Genomic DNA, 19,148 nt, shown 5'->3' with positions numbered 1-19,148 from the left:
ACATCAGATGTTTCAGCTGTATGGCATTTCTGAATGCCAATGACTTTTTTCTTTTGAAGTCTGTTAATGGAACAATAAGTAAGAAAGTCACTAAAAAACAATCAGTAAAAACAAAATGAAAACTCCAGCAAAGCTAGAACTTCCACTGAGTGACCTCCCAAACCTCTTGTATCAGAGGCACATGGGATATATGCAAATGATCCTTATGAACATCAGGCGTTTCAGCTAATTGGCAATTCTGAATATCCATGACTTGTTTCATCGTTTTACTGGACAATGTCAGGCCAATAAAGCCAAACCCCACTAACTGTGAATATGCATATTCCGGACTTGTTATGACCTCATCAACACAGCACAAGCAGAGTGTTTGACTAAGCATTAGAAACATAGGGCTGTTATACCCAGCTGATGTCCATTATCATTAGGGTCACTGCAAAAATATCCCAAACAACAAACTAAAACAATAAGTAAGAAGGTCACTGAAAAATTGGCCTGAAATTGTCCAGTAAAATGACAAAAGAAATTGCAACAATTCACTGTTTTCACCATTAACATTTATGCTTTGTACTCTTCTAGTGCATTTATGGTGACTCTATAAAGAGAAGTGAGATATTTCTGTTTATTAAATATTAGAAAGTTGAGCTGTTACTCACTGGTGTTCTTTTGGTCGTTGCTGTTCTATAAATATGGATTCTCTAAAATTAGATACTTTTAAGTATTTATCCTGAAAAATCACTTTCAATGTATGAAAAACAATGTTTCTTTTTCCAAGGGTCAAGCCCCCTTGCTGCTTTGTGGAGGGTGGCGATGGGGGGGGGGTGCTTCAGTCCCTATACTAACTCCACAATTGTACAACAGAGGGGTAAAAGTCACAATTTGCTGAATGCTATTTTCAGCATATGCATTTTGCACTATTTGTACATATCCAGACTGCCTTTCAAGAGCTGTAACATTCCCCTACTATGTCTTGTTTATTTGTTGTCACATTCTCACAAAGAAATTCTTCCTTAATATACAGTTCCACTCCCGCCATTGCTTCCTAGCCACACTATGCTGCATTCTACCCATATAACCACATCTGATTTGATCTCAACTGTTTCATCAGCTACAGTTAGCTTATCTCGCTCAGTACTGCCCCTTAGTCACACATCTTATTTCTTACACTAATTACGCTCTGTTTTTATCCTTTTTCCATAAATAATCCCTCTACCTCTGCTAAGCGTCAGACATGCGGATCACCTAAGTTAATGTTGCACTTACTCTAACCAAGCAGGTTAGTTTCCTACAGCTCTTTATCGTTTCCTTAGCAACGTCTATGTGATCTTGGTCTTCATATGTATCTTCTTTTGAGGTGGTGCGAGTCCACAAGCTCCTAAATGAATAGCAAGACAGACTTTCCACCTCCTGTCAGTGACTGCTCTTTCTTCAACATGCAGTGACTTAAGAGTATGAATAATAAAATGTAGAGGGCATGGATACCTTGCTCTGTACATTGAGGTTATAGGGGACCAACCACCTTGCAGAAAATGATTTTTGGAAAATGCTGCATTTGTTCATCTTGTGATATTGGTTTCTGAGTGCTTGAGTATATGCAGTACATTCAAATATTGTTGATCATTGGAGTCATGACCTGACCTCTCTCAAGAAAAAGTAGTCGAACCCTCTCATCCTTTGTATACATCTCTTCTTCTTTCTTCTTACACTCTACACCTCTTACCATCCTAGTTAGAATCCAAGGTCATCCCAAATTACCACTCCATTTTTGCTTTTAACATTTATGTTTCTTTAAATCTATTCTTCCACCATATTCTTTCACTCACTGATGCACCAGTTTTTCTTAGTTATGTAATACCAATTAGGCTGTCTGAAGAACTCACTGCCTTGTTTGTCTTGACCAGGGTCACCTCAAAAAGAATGTGTCTCCTATTTTTCAAGTTTCCTAAGGGCTTATACTAAAATACTTACTGTTTTCTCAATCATTAGTTCCACATGAGGGCAGAAAAATACCTCAGCCTCACAGCATGAAGATCTCTGGGTTCAATTCTCACCTGTGGTGCCTTCCGTGGGCAGCTTACTTGCCTCTGTATCAGTCTAGGTTTTAAATGGGTAACCCTGTTTCTTCCACCTTGCAAAGACATGAAGCATGTTGATTGTCCATCTTCCAAGCTAATACATTTGCATACCTGCATGCATGTTTGTGTGTATATGTGTGTATGATGTCAGTGCATTTTGCAAGAGACCAACACCCTATCCACAACAGATTTTAATACCTTGTACCCACTGGCTGATGGGATAGGCTGCAGCTTCCTCATCACCTAGTAAAAAGTACAGTAAGCTATCTCTAAATGGATGGATAGCTCCACATGGATTACAATATACAGATGGTCAGCTCTTACTACCACATTCTTTAGAAAATCTAAAGTTCCATAAAACATAAAACATGGTACAGTTTCTGCACTCAATACATTTTTCATAGCTAATTTGACTTTCCCCAGATTCTGCCTAAAAACTAATTCCTAAAGAGCCATCACACAACCTTTTGCCACATGTAAGCTTTTTTATGTTTCATACTTGCAGTCTCTTTTTTCATCACTACTCTTAAACCTAACAAAACATTCATTACATTCAGCTTCAACTGTACCTTTTGTATGCAAGTTCTGTATCCATGAAATTAGCTGTTTGCCCTTCTTCTGTTCATCCCTAGTTATTTTATAATCCCACAGACCACCACTGGCATGTACTTTCACATCATCTTCCACACTGGAATCCGGCCTTTCCCTCCTAGATTCCCTCATACAGCATTTCTACCTTGTCTTTTATGTCTCTTCTTATAACTAGGTCTCTTTTGTCCTCCATATTATATAATTCTCATATGCTATGACTTAGCCTTCTTTCACTTTTTCCTGGAAAAAGGTGGCCTCCTCCCAACCTGCAACAGCCATGAAATGTGTTATTATTACTATTTCTGGCACATAAATGATTTTTAACCTCCATCCTGCCATTAATTCCTTTTACCAAATGAATAATCTCACAGCACGCATTCTGTCTCCTGGACTTCTTCCTTACTTTCCCTTCCTTTTCCCGCTTTTACTTGACTAAATGGAATTCCCAATTCACCATACGGTATTATCCAATTAGATATCAGCTTCTGCCTTGCATCTGTTTCAACCCACATCTCTTAGGACAACTTTCTGTGAAACAGGTCACTAACCTGGTTGAAAGAGTGGTGGGCTGGGTTTCTTTAGTTACTTACAGACCAACAGCTCTGTGGGTCTTTTCAGTAATTGAATTATGCAAATATCAAATGCACGCATTAGTATGAAAAGGCACAAGACACTTTCTATAGTTGGACTACTCAGGGTTGTCTGTGAACGTCACATTTTTTGCCTTGCCTGTGCATAAAATCTGATTTATTTTCCTCTAACATTTTAGAATATATTGTAAACTGTTTCATTTTCTGTATCAGAGAGGTAAAAAGGAATGGTTAGAATTGTTAATAAAAGTAAAAAAGCCAGTGGAATAACGCATGGTCCAGGAACTCATAAAAAGGACTTGTTGAATAAGCTGTTGTGAAAGTGCTTACCGTTTATTAAAATATTTTTATGAGTTCCTGGACCATGTGTTATTCTGCTGGCTTTTTTACTTTTATTTTGTGCATTGTATATTTTAGAAGCAGTTTATTCATTCAACAACTGTATTCTCTTGTTTACATTAGAATTGTTACTAAGTTTAGATCTGATGTTAACTTCATTCATTCCTTACTGATGGGTGTCCGTTCCATCCTCGGAACCGAGTCAGCTTTATACCAAGCTCATGCCAGCCAAAAGCTCTCGAGCTAAGTTTTACCCATAGTGCCCTTCTCCCATTTACCTGAGATCTAATTTGCTGCATTGCTGAAAAGTCGTGTCAAGCTAGCTCTCGACTAAGCCCAGGTAAAGAAATTTTTCTAAGTATTTCTGAGAATCCTTTCACCTTTCTATTTAGTCGCTAGCTTACCCTGTTTCTTGGAAATCCCTTTTTACTTCTCCTACTGCTCTTTTGTTACCTTTTTTGGGGTATTTCTTCATATACCATTGTTGGTATCCCTTCTCCCTTACCCTTGTGGTAATTGCCCTAATACCATTGTTGGTATCCCTTCTCCCTTACCCTTGTGGTAATTGCCCTAATACCATTGTTGGTATCCCTTCTCCCTTACCCTTGTGGTAATTGCTCTAATACCATTGTTGGTATCCTTCTCCCTTACCCTTGTGGTAATTGCTCTAATACCATTGTTGGTATCCCTTCTCCCTTACCCTTGTGGTAATTGCTCTAATACCATTGTTGGTATCCCTTCTCCCTTACCCTTGTGGTAATTGCTCTAATACCATTGTTGGTATCCCTTCTCCCTTACCCTTGTGGTAATTGCTCTAATACCATTGTTGGTGTCCCTTCTCCCTTACCCTTGTGGTAATTGCCCTAATACCATTGTTGGTATCCCTTCTCCCTTACCCTTGTGGTAATTGCTCTAATACCATTGTTGGTATCCCTTCTCCCTTACCCTTGTGGTAATTGCCCTAATACCATTGTTGGTATCCCTTCTCCCTTACCCTTGTGGTAATTGCTCTAATACCATTGTTGGTATTCACTCCCCTTCATTTCTTTGTCCCTTCTTTGTCTCTTAAAAAAAATCTTTCTCTATCGTGCATCTCTGTAGACATGTCAGAAAATAGGGAGCATCTGGTTTTAAACAATTTGATCAGTACAGCCATAAGATGCCAAATTCTGATTCTCACACATCTTGTGTCTATTGTCTGACTGTACCTCATTTAACTGTTCAGCCTTCCTGTCATATTTGTCGAGGGTTCAGTTCAAGAACCCTTAATAAGAGGCATAACAAACGTATTTTGAAAGGCCTTCTTAAAACTCCTTTTCAGAGGCTATCTCTGCTCTGGAGGGTTCACCCCCTCCAAGCAAATCCCATAAAAAGAGATTGCACTCTGTTCAATCTTCACCCAGTGAAAAATCAGAGGAACCTAAGTCTAAACATTTAAAAAGGGCTACTGCACCAAAAATGGTGTCTACAACACCCCCTACAGTGCTGTCTACTAAAGTTGTGCCATCGGCATCGATTGTCAATTTGGCAATGAGCACTACGGCACCGACAATGCAACTCCAAATTTTTTCTCCTTTGGTGCCATCCAGTGATTTAACTTTGGCACTGACCACAGCACTGTCTACAACATTTTCTAGCCCAGAAAAACTGACCCCTCTTACTCAAGCCTCCACCGAGACTTCAGTGCTGTTGGAGTCTCGGAACCGATATTCTCAAAAGGTGGATCCTTTTCTGGGGCAGCAGTTAGAGTGGCCCAACTCCCACTCGGGATATCCACTAGATCAACCCAAAGCCTTTTGGAACTTGATGGGGTGCATCCTGTTGATCAGCTGCTTATGGCTAGAGGGATTACTACACCATCCAAACCACCCTCACATTAAGAGTTGGGGGTACTTCTCCAAGGACTCGCGCTTACTCTCCTTCGACCTCGGAGCAGGCATCAAAGATCCTGACACCAACATCTGTTCCAGTACCTATGACTATTGTTCCACTGGCAGACCTCAACGTGGTTTTGGAGTTGACCCTTTGGTCTTCGGTTCAGTCAGAACCAAAGCTTTCTCAAGATCACGGTTGGACTGCGACTTCTCTGGTTCCAGGAGTGGCTCCAATTTTTTCTACAGCACCGTCCTCAGTTCCAGGGATTCTCGTGGTACCGATTACTCTTGAGACTCCATCCCTGGGGACTGGTTTGCTGGAGTGAGGTGTGACCCCGGTTCCAAGGTTGTCATTCTCGGTTCTGGGCTGCCATCCCTCTTCAGTTGGGCCTGCATTCCAAGTGATGGAGAGGGCACTTGCCACTGCTGGCAAACCATCGATGTTGGACTTCCCATTGACTCTTCCCTCTCAGCCGCAACTGACACAAGCCACCATTATGGAAAATTGAGCACAAGAGCCTCTGGAGGCTATTGCAGGGTGCCCCTTCTTCTGATCCCTCTACAAAAACAAACCCTGAAGAAGGACCTAGGAAGAAATCATGCAAGAGGAAGCAAGTTGACTCCCCCGAGGACTCCATCACTGAGGATATGGACTACGATGAAGGGAAAGGGTCCCCATGGTCATCCCCTGAAGAAGTCTCCTTTGAAGACATCCTTGAAATTTTAAAACAGAGGAGTGATTGGAAGCCCTCCATCCCTTCCTCCAAATTAATCTGTCTTTCTGCAGGCTTTTCGTGCTTGACCCTTTTCTTCTTGGGTGCCTCCACCTGCAGACGAGCTGGTACAGCTAGTGGTGCAGAGGGCTTGGAAGAATCCTGACACTGTTGAACCAATCCCAAAGAGACCAGATAAAATTTTATCACTCCCAGAAGAGAACCCACACTGGTCTAAGGGCCTTCCAGTAGATGCTATGATGGTGGTGGCTGCCACGATAAAGGAGCTCGCAGAGGAGAGCCAGACAGTCCACCCACCTAACAGGGAGTCCTGGATGGTGGATCAACAAGGGAAGTGAGTGTTCATCGACCTTTGTCATTAGGTCCTTGAACTATCTGGCACATTTTAGTAGGCTCCAAATAGATCTAGTTTCTGAACTATCTGGAACCTTAGCAGGACAAGTGTCTGACAAGGTACACAACAAAGTTGCCTCGCAGCTAGCTACTCTGGAATCTGTATCTAAGTCATCCATGTGGTTAATACCCCATGCAACAAAAGGGGTGGCTAGAGCTGCAGGTTCAGGCGTAGTTATGGGAAGCCATGCCTGTATGCGCCTGTGAGATTTCGCAGATCCCTTTAAGTCGTCCTTCCTTAATGCTCCTGTGGAAGCATCTTCCCTATTTGGCCCTAACATGAAGGACACATTAGCCCAGGTATGAGAAGGATGGAAAAACCCTGCCTGCCATAAGCATACATTTCTCCACCCCCCCCCCCCCATCATCCTTATTCAAGGAACCAGTGGAGTGTAAAAATGGGGCACAAAAAGTCTCAGGGTCCTTTTCGTGACACACGTAGCGAGTTCTACCCCAGAGGCAGAGGGGGTAACTCTAGTGGAAGATGCCCCTACAAGAGGCAGAGGGGGCCCGCACAATCAGGGGTCCAGAGATTCTTTCTCCAGGAAACCCTAACAGCGCTTCTGAAGAGCGGCCTGATTGCTTTCCTCTGGAAGCAGTTGGGGGACATTTTTCCCTGCACCAAACGGCGGGGCATTGCATAACCACAGATTCTTGGGTGCAGAGGATAATCACCAGAGGCTACAAAATCCCATTGAACTATTCTCCAAATCCACAAAAACATATTCCAGACATTCCACCCAGTCAAAGGGAATTGGCAGCCATAGAGATAAAAAAGCTGTGTCAAAAAAGAGTCATCCAAACAGTCCCACCAGACCAAATAGGATCCGTATTCTACTCAAGATTCTTTTTGGTGCCAAAAAAGACAGGGGAGTAGAGGCCAATTTTGGCTCTCAGTGTTCTGATCAAGTTTATCTCCCAAACAAAATTCTGGATAGTCACAGTTCAGTCCATTTTTCCATTCTTGGAAAAGGGAAATTTGATGTGCTCTATGGACCTTAAGGATGTGTATTACCACATAAAAATTGACAAGCACTACAGAAAGTTCCTTTGCATCTGGCTAGGAGCAAATCATTACCAATTCTGGGTTCTGCTCTTCATACTCTCTACAGCCCCCAGAGTGTTCACAAAATGCATGGCAGTGGTTACAGCTCACTTGAGACTACAAGGATTCCGAGTTTTTCCATACTTAGATGATTGGCTCCTCACCACCCCCACCAAGCATCTCCTGGAAAAAGCCCTGAACTACAGCCTGACATTGACAAACATCTTGGGAATCTCTATAAATTGGGTGAAAAGCAACCTGACTCCTACTCAGAGTTTAGATTTCATAGGAGTGGTTTTTCAATACCCAATTTTGCCAAGTGTCACTTTTGGATCACAGATTGCAAAGACTAAGGGCTCAGTTCTGAGTGATACTTTATCAGGACATGGCCTCAGCTCAAGAGGTTCTTCTAGGTTCAATGGCTACGGCAATCACCATTGTCTCACTTGTGAGATTACACATGAGACTCCTTCAGTGGCTTCTTTTGTCTCAGTATTACCCGAATCATCATTCATTATCTTATTAAATATGGATAACAGAATGGTGCAAAAAAACCTTTTGTGGTGGATGAAGCCAGATGCAAATCTTTGGAGTCGGCCTTTTTCCCCTCCACAGCCCAAGGCCACTGTGACCACGGATGTTTCCCTGATAGGATGGGGGGCATTTTCAGGGAATGATGGTCCAAGGCACATGGTCACCTACAGATGCCAATCTACATATCAATGTACTAGAACTGGGTGGTAGTGCTTCTAGCGTTGCATGCATTTCACTTTATCCTACCATCTGGAACAATTACTATTTAATCAGGCAACATAGCAGTTGTCTGGTATATCACCAAACAAGGAGCAACCAAGTCCTACCCATTGTGTTGAGAGGCAATGAGTGTGTGGCAATGGGTGATAGATTTCAACCACTTTCTGATCGTAATGCACATTCCTGGGGATTCCAGTGTGATTTTGGACAAACTGAGCAGATGTATCCTTCTGCCTCACGAGTGGTCCCTCAACCAAACCATAATGGCAAAGATCTTCATCCACTGGGGCCAGCCTTGCTGCGATCTATTTGCCTCCCCAACAAACCACAAATGCAGCAACTATTTTGCCCTGAACCCCCCCATAGGGGGAATCCCCTAGGGATACTTTGATTCACAATTGGCCCACAGGACTTCTATATGCTTACCCCCATTCCCCTAATCCCAAAATTTCTAAAGAAAGCCCTCCAGCTGGAAAGCAGAGTGGTCCTTATTGCACCCTATTGGCCCCATCAAGTATGGTTCCCCTTTCTTTGGCCTCACCTGCTAGACAAGCCATGGATCCTGAATCCAACTCCAGATCTGATCTCTCACCCCCAAGGGTTGATTCACCTGAACATAGCCAGTCTCAGGCTGATGACTTGGTTTCTCCACTTCCAGTTATTGCCAGGCAGAACAATCTTTCTTCCCCAGTCCGTGACATTATTCTGGCTTTGCATAAACAATCCACCAGGAAAATTTACCGTAGTAAGTGGAAAATATTCTTAATATGGTCCGAACAAAGAAAACTTGATCCTTATTCAGCTCCAGTTAATACAGTTTTGGGTTATTTGTCAATATTTTTTCAAAGCAGGAGCTGCAGCAACAACTATCCTAAAAGGGATATCTCATATTAGACTGCCATTAAGGAACCCACCGAACCATGGAGTCTCACATTAGTTCTTCAAGCTTTAACGCAACCCCTTTTTGAACCTGCTACTACCTGCGATATCAAGTTCTTATCCTGGAAGTCCTTATTCCTAGTGGCCATTAACTCAGCTAGACATATTTCTGAGCTTCAGACCCTATGTATTAAATGCCCTTACATAATTCTTCATAAGGACAGAGTATCACTTTGGACAAATCCCTCCTTTCTACCCAGAGCTGTTTCAGATTTCACAGTAAACCAGTCTATTGACCTACCAGTTTTCTTCCCAATTTCTCAAACAAAGGAGAATATTGCCTTTACCTGTTAGATGTACATTGGCAATTGAGATTTTATCTTGACAGAACAAAGGAAATCCACAAATCAGACCAATTGTTTGTAAACCTTTTCAGGCTGGGGAAAGCTATTTCTAAACTAACTCTATCCAAATGGCTAAGAGACTGTATATTACTGGTGTATCAACGTTCAAAACCCCTATACCACGCAAAATCAAAGCACATTCCACCAGATCTGTGGCAGCTTCAATAGCTTTATTCAAGGGCAGCAATGGATGATATTTATGCAGCTGCAATGTGGGCTACTCCCCATGCCTTTATCTCTCATTACAAATTGGATCTGGTCTCCAGGGGAAGAGCGTCCTTTGGTTCGATGCTGCTCAGGAATATTCTTCCATAAGGGCCACCCAAGATGTATAAGGTAGCTAGGGAATCTGTCCCATCAGTAAGGAATGAATGAAGATTAACAACATCAGATAAAGAAGTTCTGTCTTACCATAACATTCCATCTGTGTTGTTCTTCATTCATTCATTATGTCCCACCCTCCTTCCTCCTCATAGAGGCTCCTGGGGGATTGTCTGGGTCCAAATATCACTCTAGGGAACTTGCTCAGATATAGCCTCTGCTTTTCTTGTCATGGTCAAACTCAATTTGAGGTAACTGGGAAAAGGGCACTATGGGTAAAGCTTAGCTTGAGAGTTTTTGGCTGGAGTGAGCTTGGTATAAGGCCAACTCGGTTCCGAGGACGGAACCAACACCCATCAGTAATGAATGAATGAAGATGAACAACACAGATGGAACATTATGGTAAGACATAACTTCTTTTTTCTTCTATTTTCACCCTCTCCTTCAGCAGACCCTGCCCATGACCTGAGAAGTTTAAGCATTGTTATATAGCCAGGTCTGGAGATTTTTATCACAATGAAAGCAGATATTTTCTGCAGTTTTACTTCTGGTTACCGTTTGGAGTATTCGGGGAAGCTGTTCAATGTGACTGTTAAGAAGCAGTAGAGAAATCACTGTATTTGGTTGTTGGATGGCATTAGTAAAACTAGGGTGCTGTGTTTGAAAATGACGTCACACTATCAATGCTGTTAGCACTAATAGCAGATGTCTAATTAGCTATTTTTGCAGCTGTTGCCATCCCCTGATGTAGTGCTGTTCTCTCCCTCAAGAAAAGGCCTTCTCTAAACTTGAAGATAAAAAAATAACTCTCTTTTCTTTTTTTAAACTATAGCAAGCTGAAGTTGGAACAGTTTATACCTAGCATGGAGTACTACAGCACTCAGTTTTGACCACAAAAAAGATATTTTTTCTTTTAAACTGTAGCAAACTGATGTTACATTCGTAGCAAGCAGCTCCTATAGTTTATACCATTCATGAAGTGCTACAATGCTCAGGTTTGACCTCAAATGCATCACTGGCATTTATTTCTAAATTTTGGTAAGTGATTGGGGTCAGACAGTTATGCCCCCTAATACTTTTCATGCGGGACAGCTGCCCCTTTCACCTTACACTAATTACTCTAGTCACTAACAGGGACAGCATATTACTGGGTCTGCATTCAGCTGTTTTGTTAATTAGGATTTACCACATTCCAGTATTTCTAAACTGTTTTAATTTGGCAGAGAGAGACCTGAAAAGTTCTAAAAAGAAAATCTGCTTCCTACTCGTGTTTTTTCTGAGTTTGCACTAGTTAGTTAATGCTATCAGCTATCATCATCATCATCAGTCCTCTTTTTGGCTCCCTGTTGGGTGTGCTAGTAGAAAAAATGTCCTTTTTTGCTGGGGGAGGTATGTATATTTAACTGTAATAGGCAGAATGCTTAAAATGTAGCACTCGGCTTATTACATCTGAGGGGTAGGGCAGTGGTTCATAGTAGTACCTCTTTTACTGGACCATTTGTTTGCCACAATCAAGCCACTAGCCAGACAGAAATCTAGAATGGCCTCCTCTTCTTTATTCCTGATGCCCCTCCAATATGAATCAAGGCAGTCCTCATATAATGTCTGTCCCAATATGTGCATTTAAGGTCACCCATTATCAGCACCAATTCATGTTGTCCTGCTTGATCTAGAAGGTCCTGCAACGGCTGTCTGAATGCATTCTTTTCTTCACTATCACAAAATACTGTGGGGTATAGGCTGAGATTATGAATAGTGCCCTGTCCTTACACTTGAGTCTCATTGCCATGTGTACTGTGGGGTATAGGCTGAGATTATGAATAGTGCCCTGTCCTTACACTTGAGTCTCATTGCCATGTGTTTATCACTAATTCTGATGCCAATGCTCACTGTCTTCTAAAGTCTCTCTCACCACATTTCCCATACCATTTTTAACCTGTCCTCCTACTGAGTAGTAGACTCAGGATGCTAAGCTGTGTGGCTTTGCTGCACTGCCCTTACAACTTGTCTTCTAGATACACAGGATGTCCACCCTCCTCCTTATCATCATGCCATCCACTTCCACGCTGCATCCTGTCAGTGAATTTACATCCACTTCCACGCTGCATCCTGTCAGTGAACCTACATCCACTTCCACGCTGCATCCTGTCAGTGAACCTACATCCACTTCCACGCTGCATCCTGTCAGTGAACCTACATCCACTTCCACGCTGCATTCTGTCAGTGAACCTACATCCACGTCCACGCTGCATCCTGTCAGTGAACCTACATTCACTTCCACGCTGCATCCTGTCAGTGAACCTACATTATATGTAACTTTTCTTAGTTCATGTTTGGTAAGTTGATTGGTTTTAAGTCCAGCTTTCTCTCACCAGATTTATCCCAGGTAACCCAAGCTGGGCAACTTGAAAACAGCCTTCCAGCCAGTAGCTTATTGACCCAGAGCTGCTGGGCTTTATGGCAGGTACACATTGGCCAGTAAGAGCAAATACACATCTCCCACCATTAGCATGGATCTCTGGCATAAGTCAGAGTAGGCCAAGTCCTCATCCCAATTATAAATGAAGAAATGGCTTTGCAGATGAATGAGCGAATCGAAAAACTGCTTTTAAAACTTTTAATGTGAGCACTTTCGTCAGAAACAGTGCTCTAACTTCTTCAGACAAACAAAGACAACCACGGCAAGCTTTAAAAACAAAACCCAATTAATTAATTCAGTAGTTTGTTTATCTGGTGTTTCCTCAACCCAATTATCACTGGCAAAAGCCCATGCCCATTTGGTGACATTCATCAACACAACTGGATCACATAGTACCAGTTTTTTACACCACAGAGTGCCTAGACCTGACACAGTGTGCAATAAGTGATTTTTGTTCTCTTAACTTTAGAATATTGCACACCACAGTTAATGTCCAAAACAATTGGTCTGTACAACTCTTCCCCTATAGGGAACCATCTAGAGTCTGTGCTGCAGCCTACAGCTACATTCTTGGATGTGTTTAAGGTGGAAACCTTCAGCATGTTTATAGGAGGTGGGAGGAACCCCCACAGGGACCCCAGGAGAACATGCAGACTCCATTTAGGCATTATCCAGAGGTCAGGATCAAACCTTGTACCATGTGCAAGGGAGGTGAAGACCTTAACCATTATACCAGCTATGTCCTATGCTTAATGCAGAAGCAGTCGATATTGTTGTGGTGGTTTAAATATGAAGTGCTTTATCACTATGCAGTATTGGTATTTGTACATTTTGTATTTATGTCTGTACTTAAAATGACACGGCACCTTTAGAAAATCTATCTTATTATTTTATGTACTGTTAAAATGAACTTCATCTAAAGTTAATTAAAATTTATTGTATCAAATATCTGTGGAAATCACTTATCGTTATTTTTAATTTCATGCTTTGATTCTAGGAATGTCATGGCAGAAGAAGGTGGCTTTCATTCGTGAAGAAATGGAAAAGAAGGGTGCTACGGCAGTATTGCTTTCAGCACTAGATGAGACAGCTTGTAAGAAAAAAAAATATTTATTAATTTGTTTATGTCTGCTTTATCATAAGTGTACACTGTATGAGAGTTGCCCATTTACTGGTAAACATGAGCGAGGACAAGTAAAAGCCTTTTGTTTCTCCTATTGTTTGCTGAGTTTCAAAGTCTCTGAAGCTTGAACAAGGCAAAACAAATCATTAGAGACACACACACACACACACACACACACACACACACACACACACACACACACACACACACACACACGTTCACACGCACGCACACACGCATGCACGCACACATGCACACACACATGCACGCACACATGCACACACATGCACACACCCGTACACACACACCCACACACACACGTGCACACACACACACGGACACGCACATGCACACAAGGACACACACATGCACACACACACACACACACACACACACACACACACACACACACACACACACACACACACACACACACACACACACACACACACACACACACACACACACACACACACACACACACACACACACACACTGCACACATACATGCACACATATTCCATCATTCCATTCCATTTCCACTTAAACATATTGGTTCATAGGTAGCTACTAGGTATGCAGTCAGGGAGACTATTGATGAGATTATCACAGTTTCCCAATAGCTTTGGACTGCTCAAATTCTGTAAGTAGAGTCATATACCATTTGTTTTGACATCCAGAGCTATTAACAATCATTTATAAGCAGTCAAAAGTACTTATATAACAGTTATTTAATGAAACATGTTTCCCTCTTAAACCTTCTTAACTTCTTTTTGTGTTTTGTATAACAAAAAAAACTTATATAGGTTCATAGGTGTGTACTAGGCTAATGGCCCTGGAGCCTTTACAAGCCTAGCCCATAGGATTACCTGGCATCGTGCCACCTGACCTTAGTTCCCAGTGCCTCTGTCGAGTAGAGCCACTGGAGTGATCCCCAGGGTGAATTTTCTATTTCCCATCCACTCATCAAGATTTCTCTTGAAGAGGGCCAGTGAGGTGCTCTGTTTGACATGTATGGGAAGTCTGTTCCATAGCATGGGCAATTTCTGGGTTATGAACCTGTCCCTCCAGCATGTTCTGTTGATTGTGGTAATAAGGTTGAGGTCTCTGGAGCATGTGGTACAGAGCGATTGGGATTTCTTTAGATGTAGCATTTCTAACAGAGCTGGGTCAGATGTGGCTTTGTAAGTCAAGCAGAGATTGCCTCTAAATAGGCGATATGAGACAGAGAATAGTTGGAGTTTTTTGAGTCTGTCCATATAGGACAAGTGTTTAAGGCCTGGGATCCTCTTTGTAAGGTATTTTTGCAGCCTCTCCAGTTGTTGCTGGTGTCTAGTGAGGTACATGCCAAATGGGGCATTGTACTCGATGGCTGGGCTAATGAGAGAAGAGTAGAGGGAGACAATAACCTCTTTCTTCCTGGATGCAAAACCCTTAGTAATGAGATGTGCCACATAGAAGGACTTTCTGACCACAGTGGCAATGTGGTGGTCAAAGAGAGGTTGCTGTCAACCTGTGTTCCCAGATCTCTTATAATGCCTTCTGTGTTCAGTGGACTACCATCGATGTGGTAATTCATGGGAACTGGGTTTTTCCTAAAGAAGATATTTTTTGGCATTGAGCTTAAGGCCATGGTTCTGACACCAGTCGTTGGTCTCAGTGAGGCCTTTCTGTAGGATGTCAACATCACTTGGGGAGTTAATAATGGCTCCCAACTTGCAATTGTCTGTGAACTTTGTCAGTCAGAGTCCCTTGCTGTTGGGCTGGACTTTTGAGAAGTAGATACCAAACAGGAGAGGACCCAGGACTGGTCCCTGTGGGACTCCACTCATGACTGGTCGGCAGTCCGACTTGGAGTCAGCTACTTTCACACTGTGGGTTCTATCTGTGAGCCAGTTTGCAACCCACCTAGTGATATAGGGGTTGATGCCTAGCTTAGTGAGTTTTTTCTATGATTCCTGAGTGGGGAATGGTATCAAAGGCCTTGGCCAGATCAAGGTAGGCTGTATGAACCACCTTGTCTTCATCCACAGCTCTGGTGACTGACTCATAGAAGTCAACCAATTTGAGCAGGCATGATCTACCCTTCACAAAACCAAACTGTGTGGGATACAGTATTTGGAGAGTCCCTATATCCTTGTTTATTAGGTCCAAGATGATGCGTTCCATAGCTTTGCATATCAGACTTGTCAGGCTATTGGGGCAATAGTTCCCAGGGTCTGTAGTCACTCCTCCTTTGTGGAGAGGGATGACTATAGCAGTGGCCATTCAGTAGGGACAAAGCCTGAGATGAGGCTGTGATTAAACAGGCACACAGGTGAGGTGCCAGTTCACTTTGTAGTTCATGTAGAACACAGCCAGGGATATTGTCAGGTCCCATAGAAGCTGCATTCTTGGCCTTGGACAGTGTTGTTTTAACCTGTGCAGCAGTAATACTGGGTGCCTGGCAATCTACTGGTATTGTGATTGTTCCTTTGGGGGGGGTGAGAGGGGTAAAGTTGGCACTGAATCTGTCAGCCAGTATATTGGCAATATCTGTTGGGTCAGTATAGGAGGTGCCATTGTGCAGTAGCTCAGAGTAAAAATGGGTATTGCCATGGATATTCTTTACATAACTATAGAAGGCCTTGTGGTTGTTTTTACTATCTGCTGCAATTCTGTTTTCATAGCTAGCTTTAGAGGATTTGATGAGGGATCTCAACTTTTTGTTGAGTTTGATAAGAGAGTTTTTCCAGTCTTGGGACTTCACCTTATTCCGCATCAGTTTCTCCCTTCTGTTGTAGAGTTTTTTATGACAGGGCACCACTAGATTGGCTTCCATTTTTGAAGGAGCGCGTCTTGGTTCTATTGGGTATGGTGAGATCCATGCATTTGTGTATGTGCTCCTACAGTGCATTGGTGTATGATTTGGCGGTCATGCAACTATTCTCTATTTGCATGTGTGCCATGAAGTTAGCCACCTCTGTTTTTAGGAACCCAAAGTTAGCTTTGGAGGAGTTTTTCATGGTGGTTACCTTTTCGGGGGGGGGGGGGGTGTGGGTGGGAGGGATACCTACATTTATTCATCATATGTTCGTTACACATAAAATTGCATTATAAACCAATATCTGCATGCACTTAACATAATTTCAAACCAAGTATCCAAATAATCCAATCTTATAGCCATTACTATAATTTTCATATTATACTCTTTTCCTATATGCTGTCTGAAACATATTATTGTATATCTGAGTATAAATAATATATACTTTATCCTGTTGAATCTTACTAGTGCATTTTCTTACTGTATAACTATGCATCCTTGTACAGTTATTTACTTGGAATATCATTGACTTATTGCCTTACTTATAGAAGGGTAATCGAATGAAGGTTTGATTGGTTGTGCTTTGGCTGAGTTTTTTCACACAGATAACCCAAAGCTAAGTTGTATTTTTGGACTACCTAAAGTCTATAAAGATTTAAAGAATCCTCCATTTAGGCTGATAGTTGCCAGCAGTGGTAAGAAAACAGAGGCATTGGCTGTCTCTGTGGATGATTTCTTGCAGAAAGTGATGGTTAGAAGTGATTCATATATAAAGGATTCTTTTGACTCTGTTTGCCAGATTTCCTCTGCCTGTATAATTACAGTGGATGTTAAGTCTTTATGCACTGTTATTTCAAAAGATACATTCCTTGGGCTGTTCAGAGGTAGTTATTTCAATCCAATCTTTTTAGCAAAGACTTATGTAAGTTGTTATGTAGGTTGTTAATTTAGCTCTTAGCTGTAATTTCATCTTATATATATATTTTTAATTTGATTCATGATTTTTCCAAAAAGTGAATGGAGGTGTGATGGAGGCACCTATGGTCCCAGTTGCCCAAAGTTATATCGGACTGATTGAGAGAATAAGTATATCTTTAAAACTGAATATATAAAATGTATTCTTTTCTGCAAATGTTTTATTGATAACTTGTTTAATATGAAATGGCAACTCAGAAGAATTGGAATTATTTATGAATTTTCTTAATAATGTGAAAAGTTATCTTAACTTTTCATTTATCATCAGTTTGAATAATTTCTTAGAGGTCTCTGTTTATAAATCTATTTTTTATGCACCAAAAGTTATAGGAAAACATGTTCAGAGTAATGCCTTTATGAGATTTGACAGCTTGCATTATTTTACCCTTAAAATAAGTACAGTTAAGGGTCAGTTTTTGAGGATGAGTAGACTCACAGTTGAAGTAACACATTTTGCAGATGAGAATGCTGACTTGGCCAAAAGGTTTGTGTATGGGGGAACCCACATGACTTAACTGATAATATTCAAATAGAAGTTAATGCTAGTAGCTGTGAGCTTTATTAACCTACATGATCAGCCAGTGAAGAGATCAACAAATCTAGAAATTGGAAAGATTTCAGTCTAGCAATCATCTGTGGATGGAGTTGGCATTAAAAACTTTATTAAAGGGCTTTAGAAAATTGTAAGTGGTTTTCCCTGACACTATAAAGTGGGTGAAAGCCCGTTGTTTGTCAATAAAAGGGAGGACAACTTTAAGAACACCTTTCAATCCAGATTGAATAATCTTAGCATAAAATCCTCTTTGAAATGTTAGATGTATAATTGCCTGGACTGCCATTTTTGTAGATTTATCAATGAAAGTAAAAGAAATCTAAACTGATAGGTATGACCATTTAATATCCCAGGAATATTTTGCCGCAAATTTAAGTTTGTTGTCTATGCAACTAATTGCACTGAATATAAAGCAGTCTACATTGGAAGAACTGCAAGAGAACTGCAGCACAGAATTTAAGAACGTATACATATTGTCGAAATAGAAGACTTTAGTAATGCCTCATCAAAACATGCTTTTAATTGTAAAAACACTAAAAGTTTTCTGTTTACAGTTATTGACAGGGTAAGAAATGATAATACCAGTATGATGCCGAGGGCAAGCTTGATTGGAGAGTTTAAATAGCAATTAAAGCTTGATGCCTGCAACTATCTGAGTTTTAATGACAAAGTAGAACTTAAAAGGAAAAAAAATCTAAAACATGGGAGTGACTTTGGTTATGTGATTTGTTGATATGAAAGTGATTTGTTTGATGTAATGCTTCAGTTTGATGCAATATCAGTTTAAAGACCTAAGTTATGACATTTGTGTACAATAACATCATTTTTATGTCATACTGAGGTTTGCAACCGGGAAAAGCCGAAAGATGCATACACACACGCACACACTGAGGTTTGTATATATTTGGCATGTTTGAGACTTATTGGAGACCTTTAATCTAGATTTAGTTCATTGCCCTTTTAAATTGTCCCATTTTCTAAAAAAAGTCATCACAATGCACGACACATTTCATTTGCAAGGCATTAATAACATTATTTAAATAGTTAAAGCGTATACATTCCTGCTTTAACTAATATGCAGACACAATTTTGTAGAGCTAAGAAAATCATTTACTTCAAAACATGTTATTAAAGTGCACAGCCTAAAGCATGCAACCCAGAGCATATGCTATGGTTGCTAACTTAGGGATAGGCAAAAACCTGAGTATAAAGTACTTTATCACTATGGTTTTGATCAGTGTCTGATAATGATTAGATTTTGTACCTCCAAGTTTGCCAAT

At 41.2% G+C, this 19,148-nt stretch overlaps 1 protein-coding gene across 1 annotated transcript in view; it reads left to right on the top strand.

The window, feature by feature from the left end:
- The window catches only part of XPNPEP2 (X-prolyl aminopeptidase 2), a 983,740-nt gene that overhangs the window by 534,070 nt on the left and 430,522 nt on the right, over positions 1-19,148 (top strand). The window contains exon 8 of the mRNA XM_044057066.1: positions 13,412-13,507. Coding sequence (XP_043913001.1) covers positions 13,412-13,507 — 96 coding nt within the window. The remainder of the gene's footprint in view (positions 1-13,411; positions 13,508-19,148) is intronic.

The sequence above is a fragment of the Protopterus annectens genome, chromosome 15.part0 (assembly GCF_019279795.1).
Source record: "Protopterus annectens isolate FY-2018-M chromosome 15.part0, PAN1.0, whole genome shotgun sequence".
NCBI classification, from domain to species: Eukaryota; Metazoa; Chordata; order Ceratodontiformes; family Protopteridae; genus Protopterus; species Protopterus annectens.
This window is presented reverse-complemented; position numbering and strand designations above follow the sequence as displayed.